Here is a 14,907-nt window from a genome sequence, read left to right on the forward strand (position 1 = left end):
TTCTCTCTTAGAGCCTTCCAAATCTTATATCTGTCCATTCTATCATATGCCTTTCCACATCTAGGAATGCCATAATCAAATCATTTCCACACTCGTAGTGCCTTTAGTGTAATTGCCTTATGGTGAATATCAGATCGACTGTTGATCTGCCTCTTCCAAATTCATACTGTTAATCTCTCTGTTCAGCTTTGTTACTTTCCTTATTCTTTTCTCTAATATTTTCTCATACACCTTTGCTGAGTGGCACATTAGTGTTATTTCTCTATAGTTCTTATATTCCTTTCTGTCTCCCTTCTTGAATATGGGAAATATTGGTCCCTTTGTTTAATCGCTTGGCACTTCTCTCTCTTGCAACACTATTTTCATCACTCTGTACAGCCACTGCACACCAATCACTCCTGCTCCTAGTATCATTTTCCCTGGCATTTCATCTATTCCAAGTGATCTACCTCTCTGCATTCTCTTCAGTGCTTCCTCTACTTCTTTCCATGTGAAATTCAATTTTTCCTCCACTTCTTCATGTTCATTTCCTTCTTTCACATTTCAGCAATTTCTCGAAATGATTTCTCCACATTCTTCTTATTTCTTCATCCTCTACTTTCATCCCTTAATTTAGAGCCATCTTCTTTTTCTTTTCTCCTTTCTCTCACTAAACCTCAATACATTCTCTACATGTTTTTCTTGCACTTTGGCCCATCCTTCCATCCACGTTCTTCCTTTCTCCTTTACTACTGCTCTTTCTTCTTTTCCATGTACTCTTTTTGTAAATTTTGTGATTCAAGTTGAAACCATTTTCGAAATGCATCATTTCACAAAAATAATTACAATGTGTGTGACTAAATTGAAGCATTGAATGTGGTAAGAGATTAAACCTCAAACCTATGAAAATTGTGCTTTATGGTGGAATGTATGTGTCTGGCAACATCTTTTCATGTTCTATTGATATTTTCACTAAGAATGTCATTGTGGCTTGGATTCACAACCATGTATTGGCCAAGATCTGAATGTGAGGAGAGTCAGTGTTCAGCCTGTGGAGTGAGAGAAGAGATAAAAATGCAAGTGCTTGGCACCTTCTATCATTCAATGCCTCAATTGTTGATGCAAATTCCACAATATTTAGAGAAAATATATTTGTTTGGTAAACTTGTCAGTGATTTTGATAATAAAAGTTGCATACTGATATGCAATTATTGGATAATAATATTTTGTATACTTATTGATTGGTGCCATCCCTTTCATAAATGTAATTTTTTTCTCCCTTTCTATTAGACTGAATTGCATGTACTGCTTGTGAGACAACTGACAATAACTGCTCTAGACTGGAAACCTTTCTCAATTTGGTATGAGCCCAGATTCTGTGTAAGTATTAATCATAAATGATGTAATTTATCCTAACCATCTTGTCATGTATGCCATGTGTTGGGTGGGGATATTTCTTCTTCCTCCTTGTATTAGTTGAATCATATGTTCTATAAATGCTGATTGTCTACGTTCTATACAAACCATGTACTCATCTGTTGTATGACAGTCATATTTTAGGAACACTCTCTTTCACAGTATAACTGCAGTGCTCTAATAAAAATAAATTTCCATGTTTTAGTCAAAAAGGTGAAGTTTTGCATGAATCATTTTTTCCCTGTTGTAGAACTTCAAATGCTTTCAACATTTAAATCCATTACTATTTCTTTGATGACAGTGCCTAAAAGTTAGGTAGCATGATAATTCATTTTCTGGCAGTTCTGTTTCAGGATTAAACCTGCTAGAGCAGTGATTCTCAAACTTTTTCAGTCCAGGACCCACCTTGAAGGATATTACACTTCATGGGGCCCATAGGCATGGGCGCTGGCAGAAATACTTTTAGTGGTGTGCACCCATTTTATAATCATACTATTTTTGCTAACACTGACAACTTCATCATCATCCTTTGCCATTTCCTGCCTCTGGTTGGGTCGGCATAGACGTTAACCCTCTCCAATTTTTCCTGGTTTTCCAGCACTCCTCTCTTTCCACAGTGTTCCAATCTTCTCCTCTCCTCCCAACACTCTCCGATATCTGCTCCTTCCACTGACATCTTGGTCTCCCCCTTGGCCATATTCCCACTCCTTGGGGATGGTAAGCTCTTACTGGTAGTCTTTCTGCACCCATCCTATTCATGTCTCCGAACCATCTCATCTATGACTTATCTATCCTGTCCTGAAGCTTCACCACACACACTGTTTGTCAGATCTCCTCATTCCTTATTCTTTCCCTTCAAGTCTTCCCCAATATACTCCTTAAAAATTTCATCTCCACTGCCTGCACCTTTCTTTTATCTCTCTCTGTCATTCTCCAAGTGTCTGCTCCATACATAATTATCGGCACATAGTATGTATTATATATCACCTTTTTGCATTTCATAGGTACATCCCTGTTCCATATTAATCTTCGAATGCTTTGATATAGTCCACCACCCATTTGCTCTCTTCTGTTTACCTCCTCATCTATTCTTCCACTTCTCTCAATTATGCTTCCTAGATATTTGAAGCTCTCCACTACCCTCAACTTTTCCATGTCCATCTTTATTCTTGGTTCATTTCTGGCTCTGTTTCGTGTTGTTATTAGCACCTCACTCTTTTCTGCACTAAATTTCATTCCTGCTCTTCTGATTTCCTCATTCCAACTATCAAGCTGTCTCTGTACTTCTTCTTCCCTGTTCCCCCATATTACTAAATCATCAGCAAACAACAGGGTCTTCATCTCCTCCTCTCCTATCTTCTTCCCCACCTCTTCGTTAATTGCATCCATTGTAATTATACAAGGGTTGGATAAAAAGTAATGGAAACACTGGTATAATTGGTACTTCACTGTATTGGCAGAGGAGCACGTGTTACATTCCTTCAAAGTAATCACCCCTCATCTCTACGACCTTCTGTCACACGTATGGAAGGCGTCGTACACCGTCAGCGCGTCCATCTCTGTCGATGTCCCGCAGTGACCGCCCTATAGCACATATGATGGCTTCGCGCGTGTCGTAGTGCTTCCCGTCCAGTGGTTCCTTCATTTTGACAAAACGGTCGTAATCACACGGTCTCATACCGGTGAATACGGCGGATGTTCCAGTACCTCCCACTACCAGTTATGCAGGAGCGCCGTCACATTGTTCGCAGTGTGACACCTTGCATTGTCAAGCAGGATGATGGGACACCGTGCCGTCGCTTCCTTCTTAATGCGAGACGAATGTGGTGTTGAAAGAAGGTGCAGAAGTAGGCTGTGTTGACCGTCTGCCTGAGAGACGTTGTTCTTCTTGTCTAAACATATTGTTAGGGCGCTTGCACTCTCGTCCTCTGCTTCGGAGCACTGCTGTTATTGACTGAATAACATACAATCGCTCCCACTCACTATACTTCCTCGTCTGACATTCCTTTATCAGCCACGAAATGCTTGTGGCCCTGTGACTCACCCCTTTCACGGGACAGCAGTGTTGCCATTACTTTTTATCCAACCCTTGTATGTAGGGCCTCTCCGATGGTGCAGTGGTAGCGTCGTCACTTTGTAATCAAAGGGTCCCGGGTTCGATACCCAGTGGAGGCACAAGTGGTTCGGATCCCACTTTAAACTGTAGGTCCAGTCCCAATTAGCCTTACTGTACATAAAGTGGACTTAAAACACCAAATTAATCAATCAATCAAACCATTGTAATTATGAAGAGCAGTGGGGAAAGAGCACTTCCCTGTTTTAGTCCATTACTTATATCAAACCACTCCATTCTCCCCACTGGTGTCTGCACACAACTCTGGTTGGCCTTGTAAGTGCTCTGCACCCTGCATACTATCTCTTCCTCAACTCCATTCTCTCTTAGATCCTTCCAAATCTTTGTTCTGTCCATTCTATCGTATGCCTTTTCTATATCTATGAATGCCATAATAAAATCATTTCCATACTCGTAGTGCCTTTCCTGGATTTGCCTACTCTTTTCATGCATTTTGTGATTTAACTTTAGACAATTTTCTAAATGCATCATTTTTGTTTTTCTCTGCCTCTCTAGTTCTTTCATTCCACCATGGTGTTTCTTTCTTCTTTCTTTTCTTGCTTGTCCAAATACCTTTCAGCTGCCTCTACTAATTCTGTTTTAAATCTTGTCGATTCTGCTTCTACTCCTTTGGGTTCATCATAAATTTGTTTGTATAATGGACTGAGTCAAACTTCATTCACTTCTGTACCTTACGTAACACCTCATTTGACATGGTTGTAATAAATGATTATACTTTAGGTCATCAGGTGATCTTCTGACTTCATGTATTGCCTACCCGGTTGCATTCCAACACAGGCACATCCAACACATTGTCATGGTTGTAGCATGGAAACGGTATGTTTCCGGACATGGATTCCGTCCCCTCTACTAGCCCTAGGAATTTGTAAGGGAAATTTCCGAGCACCCTGTATGTTCGTGATTGTTCCTTTATCCATCTCACCATATCACCATTCATCCTCATCTTCATGATTTGCCAAGGGCATTAAATATGGGAAGTAAAATAAATCAGCCAATCAAACATGGAGTTGACGTGTGACTTACATCGTGACATAAAAAGTATTGTAAATAGTAACTCTTAATGATAATGTGTTATGATATCTAATTTCTGATATCATCCATCCCTAACGGTAAACTATGGTTGGTAGGCATAGCTGTCAAGCACTACCATTTAGCAAGGGTTTGTGAAATAAGGAGTTTCTAATATCTAATATTCAAACTGTATTAATGTGTTTTTAAGTTCACCCCTATGCACAGAAAAGCCACTCAGATCTTTTCTACCAGTATCTATACCACAAAATTTGTGCTCCTACTAGCAATCAAACCTGGGGATTTTGAGTAGATCATACCCATAAGTATTATTAAAAGAATTTGAGTATTGGGAGATTTAATACCAGTTGTAACAAAATACCTGTACTACAGCGCCTTGAATAACGTAGTGTGGAAAACGACCCAAGAAACTGGTTCCCCGAGACGATGACAAGTAGATGGCAGTGCGATCGACCCAGATGCTAATTTTGTTATGAAAGTAATGCGGCTTAGTTAGTTTTTGGAATATATTGTGTAGATTTATTTCTCTAGAAAGGCGGTAAGTGAATTGATGGAAACAGTTATATTTGTGGAGTGATTTGGAGTCACGAAATGGCATTAATTTGGAAAGAAAAGTAAAATAAAATTAATAAATAAATAGCATGCGTAACACATGAAGAAACATCGCAATGTGATTCCGGACGTCAGGTCTTGGACTGTGTATTAGAGTTTATTTTTCTATGTTATTAGAATATAAATAGTATCCTGAGAGATATTTCATACCGAGGCGACAAACCACAAATGTCGCTTGAAAGCGAGCAGTCGGAAATCAATGCAGCCTTTCGAACCGTAGGGACAAAAGCTCTGACCGCACTGTTTCCTCAAGGAGATTTTACACCAAAGCGACACGCGACAAACGATACGAGAATTTCACACCAAAGCGACACGGGTCATTCTGTCCAAGGCAACTTTCATACCGAAGTGACACATGTTGCTTGGAAACGAGCCAATCAAGAGCAACATTTCACATCGTAGCGGCATGACGGGAAGCACAGGCCAGCGTTTGGTTGGTGAAATCCTCAAGCGATAAGTGTCGCGTGCCGCTTGTCGCTTTGGTGCGCAATCTCACTAAAGCAAGACACTCATTGCATCGCGTATGCGTGAACAACAAACCACGGCAACATGTTGCAAGCTATTGAGGAAATGGCCCAGTTTGAGCGACGCACAAGCGACAAAGCGACACGTGTGGCTTATCGTGTCGCCTAGATCTGTTGTTGTAATGTGCGGTTTATCGTGTTGCCTATCTGTAATTCGCAAGCAACGCTTGCTAATAGACTGAAGGCACCATGTCGCTTGTCACTTAGTTGGGAACTCCCCCTGTAGTGCGTCACTTCGGTCTCAGCACCCTTCCTTTAAGGAGCTTTCCGACCGAAGTAACTAGTAGCACTCAAATACGCCATATGAACGTGTCGTTTGCTGTTTGGACCCTCATGTGCAATGAATGCTATTTTACAGTCTGGAAGTGTGTGTCACTAGTGTGACAGTGTGAACATCCCGTGTCGCTTGTCACATTGGTTTGAAAGTTGCCTTACACTCATGTTGATGACACTAAGAAAGTTTTGCGGGGTTCCCCTTGTCGTTTCATGCAATCATCATTATCATCATCGCCGCGATTAGTTTAAAGCGGAAGAAAAGAGACAGTAAATATCAAAAATACAAATGCTTCAGTGTGTATATCTTTAAAAGAAATGATGATGATGATAATAATATTAATGAACCTAATTCATACACAAAAATTTAGTTGCCAAGAACATTCCACGCGTATTTTTTCTCCCGTATTATTAACGAGAGTATGACGATAACAGGACGTGGTCGACTGCCTAGAATGTTCGTTAATATCTTCGCGACCACTGTACCAAATATCATAGCAATTATCACATTCATAGAAATGCTTCATGTAAAAGAATCAGACGTTGCAGCGAAAATTCCATTTACTTCCATTATAAGCAGTCGAACACCAAGCACCGGGGTCAACACCAGCGCCTCTAGCGGATCATTTTCGAGTGGAACCAGCCAGAGAGCGCAGAAGCATGCCGTTTTCCACACTACGTTATTCTAGGCGCTGTACCTGTACTGAATTTTCTAGAAAATTAGGGTAAAAAGGGGACAAATGGACACCCTAAAGCACATTTTTAAAAATAACTCTGAAACTTTAGCCCAGTCAATCATAAGGTATTGCAGTGTTAATTTGTCCTGCATGTTTGGGACAATCTAACACTAGATGATTTAGAAACTATAATCACAGTAATAAAGCATGGAACAGGCTATTGCTATTCATAGAGTGAACACTCTAAAAACTGTACAAAGTTTTGACTCTGCTTGAACACTACTTTACAAACAAGGCACACATCGCTTGCAGTGTGTTAATCCTGCTTTGCTTTTCTATGTTCAACTTGCAGCCTTTTTCTTTTGAGGCCAGTGATGAAGGAAGGATCCGTTAATATGTGTGAATCTCCAGAAGTTGATGGCAAGGGCATAGCACCTCAAAACTTCCTCGATATGACACATCAGTATGGTGACCATACGTCGTCCCATTTTGACTGGGACAGTCCCATTTCAGAGGCATGTTCCGGTCAACCCGTCAATATTATTAAAAATCTCTATTTGTTCTGTTTTATAAGAATCTATGAGCTAGCTTGAAAAACAAATCTAAATTTGAGGAAAGACATTTGATGCTACAAAAATGTTGATTGAATTTTTAAACTTGAATCATGCCAATGTCATGGCAAAACAGCTGGACTGTGTCTCAAGCACCTCATAACAATCAAAATGTTCCATTGTCATTGAGAATGTTCTATCAGACACACGTTTCCTTTATAAGATAGCTCACATCCAAAGTTGTATTGCATTGTGTGTGTTCTCTTACTTGTAGAGCAGTCCATAAGCATGGACAAGAAGCGTATATGTAGATTCAATATGAACCTGCAACTAGAATTTAAATTCCTGCATTTTGACACTCAAAAGACAAATCTTGCATTGTGTGTAAGATACTTGGGGAGTTCTATGAATGGCTGGTGAATGGTTGTTTTCAAGATGATTTGTTTTTCTAGTATGCCTCAACTTCAGCGTTGAGCTACCATCAAAGGTTGATCAGGAGATACTTAAATTATAATTACACTGGCCAACAATGATTTTGTTAAATTAATAATTTTCACTGATTCTTATGCTTTCTGGTGTGCTGATTCTGAATATGAAGTTAGAATTTCTCTATTAGGATCCACTTAAAAAAAAAAAGTGTTTACATTTTTCTTCCACAATAGCCCATTCATATAATTAAGCTCTGTAATAGTAGCAAAGGTACAAGCACTATGAATTTCAAAACATGAATAAAAGTTACTTGTTTTCCTTAAAGTGCTTTTGCATAAGCCAATCATTGATGATAACGAAGAAAAATACTGGTTTGTTACCAGCAGGATAAAGAGAAATGTTAATATTTCAGTTGAAATCCAGTTCTCTTACATTTGTGACATAATATGTTTGTTGGCACTAATTTGTACATATTATTTGTGTAAAGTTAAGAATGCCTCATCAGTGTGATAACCACCCAAACAATTTTAGTTATATCTGTGGTGAGTCAGTGGTGGATCCAGAAGTTACAGATGGAGGGGGGGGGGAATATCAGGCAATTACCTCACCTCACTGGTTATCCTTTCTAACCTTGCACTGTTTTAGATTCTTATTGTGTGAAGAGAAAAAAAGTGTGAGTAAAAACTAGATTAGGTCAAAAGTGATTTCTTGAAAATGCATATTTTTCTAGAGCGTAAATATTTATTTCTTGAACTTCCTCAAACTAAATGCAGCAGAAAATCCTTAATAAGTACATTTTAGGTCATTATACAGAATATGTAACATACATTAATTTCAATAAAACAAAGCTATTTCATTACAACAAGAAATGCATATTACACAAAAATCTGTGCACGATAGAGGAAAACAGTAAACGGATTTGAAATCAGTGGAAAAGATGCTATTTGACTCACCCTTTCTTTTCCATTTAAAATAGATAAAGTTAAAATTTGTGTCCAGTGTTAATACTTTTTGAAAATGTGAGATGATATTTCATTTCTTGTTTGTGTTGTATTATTTATATGGCCCATACTTTAGTAAATAATACACGTTAATAACAAATGTATAATTAAATCTAACCTGTTTTACAGGAGGAGGTAAACTGGCCTCCTTGAGGTGTACCATTTTGGACTCAAAGTATTATGGTCACCCTACACTTCAGCTACCTTCAATGTAGGTTCTGATGATGCATAATCTTGATCATTCACTTCCTGGACAGTTCTGGGAACAAATACATGCTCAGACAGACGCTATTGATTAAATGAATGTGTTCCACACATATTAAATCCTTTTACCACACACATTATACCTATAGTGGACAAATGATTCCATATTTCAGCAAAAATCCACTTTATTGACACTTTTACCCATATTTCTTCACACAGGCATCATTGTAAAGTACACTAGTATCTCAATCCAAAACTACCTGCCGTTATTTAAATGCAATGCAGTTCATGCATGTCCATTTGCCTCAACAGCAGCTTGTCTGTTTGCCCTGTGATGCATAGCCATATTTTTAAAATAAATACTCTAGTTTGTAGCGGCGTGTTAGTAATGCCTCTGTGCCTATCGAGGAAGAACTGTTGTCACCACAGTCAAAGCAGAACTTTGACCAGGCTATCATAATCCATGGAATTCTTATGCTTGTTACATGTTTTTGTTACTATTCGAGTTTCTGTATGTAATATTTTTCTCACTTCGTCTGGTATTAAGGCTGAATTGGTGTTTCATCTCCAGGATTTGTACCTATTTTCTTTACTCTTACTTGCACATGTTCAGCTTCAAACTCATAATTGCAACTGATGCACCATGACCAACATTGTGAAAATATTCAAAATTTTCTTAGGGGATCTGTTTGCCTTCAGTGTCCATTTGCCCCTTCCTTAACATATACAAAATAGAGATTATCTAAGTTTTATCTCATTTAAATTGTTGAACTTCAATATTGTTTATCATAAAAATCATTAAATGTTTACATTTTTGTTTTTGTAGGATGCCTTTGAGGAATATGAAGTTACACGATTCCCTGTGTAATATGGACCACTCACTGACAAAAACTACTGGTCGTACTACAATGGATTAATTCTGTGAATATTCATCAGTTAAACTTTACATCGCAAACAATTTTTGTAATTTCTAGTGCAACACCATATACAGAATAAAACTAATGTTTCTTACATAACTGAACTAAAAATAACATTGTCAGATAAATTTTGATGTTTTTGATGCTTAGCAAAATTCATACAACAGTTATTCTGTGAAATATTTTCGGAAATTGAAATGAAAAGATTCTTGTGTTTTGGATGAATGGCTTGCTCATTTTCATGTTTTCTTTCCAGACAACTACAACTACAAATGTCACTGCCTGCCTTTATATGTACATTTACATATTTTTTTTAAAAAATTAACTGTATATTTATATTTGGACATTTTTTTACATTGTATACTTCTAATCAGATTATTACACATAAAAATTTTACAAAATTAGAATGTGTGTTTACAATTTCTGAATATCATTAGGTAGCTAATTTAGCTTTGTAGACATTTTTGTGGAGTATTCAAGAAATCAGATAATGAATATACATATAAATAATTGAGATTGATTTGCAGGATCCAATAGCACACTAAAGTCCTTGTTATATTTGAATCGATGTAGCTCCTTGTAAAAATATGTATATTTTTAGGTTTCAAGACAGTGCCACTCTGAACCAATATTGAAACTGGTGCTGATATTGATTCCCAATAATATCAACTCGACCACTTTACTATTTAATATTATCAGAATATTTATTAATGTTCTGCAACTGTACTGTGCCCATTTACTAGAGTTTAGCTTAAATTACTCAGAGGGTACTTCGTACAAGATAATCAAAATTTTAAAATAGTTGACTTCATTTGAAATTATAGAATCACTACATCACCACATGATCCTTTTATTATTAGTTTTTATGCATGTATAATATTTTGTTTTTTAATACCAATGTAACTCCTTTCTTTATGCAATTTTTTTACTTACCTACTTACTTACTTACTAGAAGGCTAGCCTACGTGACTAGAAGCAGGGTTGCGGAAGGCGGTTAATTTTAAAATCTTTTCCCTCCAAATCATTAAGGGGTGGAAAATTCCAGTTCACCAGTCATTCTTCAGAGGGCCTACATAAAGGATCCAGCAGAATAGCGGGGGTTAGCATTCTCACATTTTTTTGGCTAGAGGGGAGATCTTGGAAGGATCTCTTGGTGCCAGTAGAGTTGCTGTGGCTAGTTCTAGGGCTAGCAATCATTTTTCATGGAAATGTTTAGATAAGTCCATGCAATTTTTTATTCGTTTGGCAACAAGATAAGGTTTAGTCTTCAGAGGATAATTGTTATTGTTTTTAGAGAAACACCCATGAAGCCTCTGAAAGGAAGAGTTTTCATAATGGTACCCGAGTGGATTAAGAGATGCATTTATTTTTTAATATAACTAACTGCCCATTGCCAAAGAGCCAAGTACTTTGTTGCACAAAGCTATTAGTTAAAGTTGTAGATTCAACACTGTCAAGGTGTCTTACTTGTCTTTAATTTTGGATTAAATGGACAGTGGCAGTGGGCAAAATTATAGAAACAGTTTTCAACATTTCAAGAATAGTGCATAATTAGTAGTTGTTTTTTAATATAAAGTTTAGATTATTTTTGGGCGCTTATTTCTTATTATCAAGGGAGAAGTGAATTAGAGAACCATATCATGTATGCAAGTGTCAAGCTTGCATACATTTTGAACTAATACTGCTGGTCTAGGTCAGCATAAGAACAACTCCTTTATATATTTCAGATAGAGTATTTCATTAATTGGATCATGCCATTTATTATGTGGAGGTTATTCTTTTTGTATTTTTTTGTACACATTTAACCACTAAAGATTAGTCTTTTTATATAATTCTAAAACCAAACATCTGGAATATCATTAAAAGGAAAAAGATTCGAGTTTCTCCCTAATATCCGACGTAAAGAATATAACATGATTTGCATGGTAGTTATTCTATGTTTTTAGTTTGATCAAACTGTTCTGTTAGTTTTGCTTGCCTGGGGGAAGTAACAAAAACATGTAACAAGTTGAACCAAGGCAGGATACTCCCTTGGAAAGCAAGTAAAGCATTACATATCTTGGGGCCTATTTCCGCGATATTTTCAAATTAAAAGTTAGAAAGAATGCTATCAAAGTAGTGCATATTTATACGCGATGAGAAGTGGAAAATGAGATGAAAGTTCAAACGTGGATATTACGTTAGACAGGGAAATAGTTCAGAGGCTATTTGGTGGCATTGAGATAGAAGGACGTTCAGATGAAGAATTCATTCAGGAATTAAAGAAAATTCCCTCTGCTAGAACAAATGAGGGAAATAGAAGGGTTGAAGTTAATGTTGCCAAGATACTACAACAAAGTAATATTCCAATACCAGTATTCGAAGGATCAAATGATAGAGTAACCATCGATGAATTTCTACAAGAACTATGAAATTACCAAGAAGCTTTTCACTTAAATGATAAAGTTATTTTAGATAGAATCCTCCTAGTTGCTTTAAAAAGAGAAGCGAATATTTTGTATCGATACGCCAAACCGTTCAGGGATTTTAGTCATTTCTAGATGAATTCTATTCCGTAAACTATGAGATGGAAATAGAGAGAATTCTGCAAAACCGTTACCAGAGGACTCACTTTAAATTTTCATATGCCGTGTACAGAGGTTATTTGAAATGAGTAAGAAACAGGTAGAAGAGAAGAACATTATTTCCCATACCATTAACTTCTGTCACTCAGAGTTTCGAAGAGGACTGTACAGTGTCTCTCAAACATCTTAAGAGAACGACATTTTTAACTAGGCAACCCAACTTACACAAGTCATTGATGGATTGCGTGTAGAATTAGTCTCAATTTCATGGTTGCCACATGCACAATAGGTACGCGAAAGGAATAAAATCAAGTATTATTGTATACATTTAAAAATACCAGCTTTTTATCACATATGACAAAATTATTTCTGAAAGAAAGAAAATAGATTTTCTAATATTTAATTGCTGATGAATCTATACAAAGGAAAAGAGGAGACAGGAAACAAAAGGGGACAAAAAAGATAAAGCGAATGGAGAAGAGGAAAAGATGAGGAGGGAAGAAAAGGATAGAAGAAGTAGTGAGAAGAAAGGAAAAAGATGCAAGGAGAGATGAGGAAAATGGAGCAAAAAAAGAGAGGAGGAAAACAAGATGGGAGAAGAGGAGTTTGGAGAGGAGAGGAGGAGACGAGAAGAGGAGAGTGGAGAGTAGAGTAAAAGAGAGAAAATGAGAAGAATGAAGAGGACAGTAGAGGAGTGTACTGTAGTCTGAAATCAAAGATAGCAGAGGAGGTAATAGTAGTGGAGAAGATTGGGATGGAGACAAGAGGCTAGAACAGCAGAGGAGGCGATATGAGATAGAAGCAGAGGAGAAGGAGGCATGAGAATAACAGATGAGACTGGGAACGAGAGGAGAAAAGAGGTATTTGCAGAAAATATGGTCTCAGCATCAAGAATTTATGCATTGATCAAATTATCGACATGAAACATTCAATAACATTTTGAAATGTATTAGAGAATTATTAGATCGGTGTGAAATACCTTTTGGGTGAGTTCAGAACAAGATAAAAATCTTCCAAATAAGATTTTCGATTTTACCTGCAATTATACCACTAAAAACATGAATGTAATTTTCAAATTTATGAAAATTATCCAATTTTTCTCCACTTCTCAGTTCGTTGAATTGGAGATTTTGTTATTTTATATTTCCCCCATCGTTAATTCTAAACAGAATCATCATTTCATTTTACACGGCATGGACAATGAACACAATGGGATATGTCTAAAACTTGTGGAAATTTTCTGCGACCGGAGGGGTATGAACCTATGACCATCAGGTTGACGATCCTTAACAGTAGCCACTACTCTACAAGCTTTCGTTTCCGAAAGTACGTAGAATGACCTGATCAGTGTGAAATGTAGATGCAACTCACCTCCTGCATGTAATGTGCAAAGAATACTTGATTGTAACAAAAATGAAGGACCGATACATTTTATAGGAATGTGCACATGGTGAAAAGTGTTTATTCGATATTTGAGCCTTGCATTTAACTCAAGTGAAAAAAAAATATGTTGAATTACCACAAACATAAATAGTTATTTTATTAATTTTTGTCAATGTCTTTGAATCCATATACAATTATCGTCAGAGTATAATAATTCACAATCTTGCAACCTTTATTTTCTATGTGAAAATATTCCTTTGAACGTGTGACAATATTATTTGTTTATTTTTACTGAGTAAATTCAAGATGCAGAACAATGTGGCCACTTTACACTGCTATCACAAATAATGTTACAATGCTCTTGTTTAATTAAAGGAGGATTAAAAACACCATAAGAACACCTCATAAGGAGGACTGAACCTAGAACCACTAGCAACCTAATCAGAAACTGTAACCACTATACCATGCCATGATCTTTCATTGGGACAACAATTCTTAAGTATTCTGTCGCCCCAATATTGTAAATGTGGTTGAATATACACGTAATTGAACTATTACTTTAATTCTGAATTGCTTTCTTATAGTATAATAGCTATCTGTGAGATATATTTTTCGAAGTGAAGAGAAAACATGAGAATATTGGTAGCTCTTGCAAAAATGCGATGTACCTCTTCAAACTTATTTCTGTGATTAGACATTATTAAAATAAAATATCTAGAGCCTCCCCGATGGCGCAGTGGTAGCGTCGTCACCTTGTAATCAAAGGGTCCTGGGTTCGATACCCGGTGGAGGCACATAGTGGTTTGGACCCCACTTTAAACTGTAGGTTCAGTCCCAATTAGCCTTACTGTGCACAAAGTGGACTTAAAACACCAATTCAATTAATCAATCAATCAATCAAAACTGCAGGGTGGTGGTCTCTTCCTGCAATACTGCAACTGATGAAGTATCGTGTCCAAAACAGTCTTATGAAATATATTTGCTGTTGCGTAAGGTAACACGAAATAATTATACCATTTGCAAAAACGTTTGCAAACTGCCAAATATGTGAAATACTATATGTCAACAGGCGGAAAATTGTATTCATAAAATCACATCACATTTGACCATGTTAGACAAGATAGACTTGTGGAACAGTTCTTTAAGGTGCTGGACTAAATCCTTCTTATTTTAATTTCTCGAAGAACCGTAATTTTTAAGGCAGAACAACAGTC

General features: G+C 36.9%; 1 protein-coding gene across 1 annotated transcript in view; it reads left to right on the forward strand.

Moving 5' to 3' along the window:
* LOC145983681 (uncharacterized) overlaps positions 1-14,907 on the forward strand; it is a 68,685-nt gene that overhangs the window by 28,635 nt on the left and 25,143 nt on the right. Inside the window, exon 6 of the mRNA XM_083116738.1 lies at positions 1,270-1,359. Within this exon, the coding sequence (XP_082972864.1) occupies positions 1,270-1,359 (90 nt within the window). The remainder of the gene's footprint in view (positions 1-1,269; positions 1,360-14,907) is intronic.

The sequence above is a fragment of the Lepisma saccharinum genome, chromosome 2 (genome assembly GCF_977018435.1).
Source record: "Lepisma saccharinum chromosome 2, izLepSacc3.1, whole genome shotgun sequence".
Taxonomy (NCBI): Eukaryota; Metazoa; Arthropoda; class Insecta; order Zygentoma; family Lepismatidae; genus Lepisma; species Lepisma saccharinum.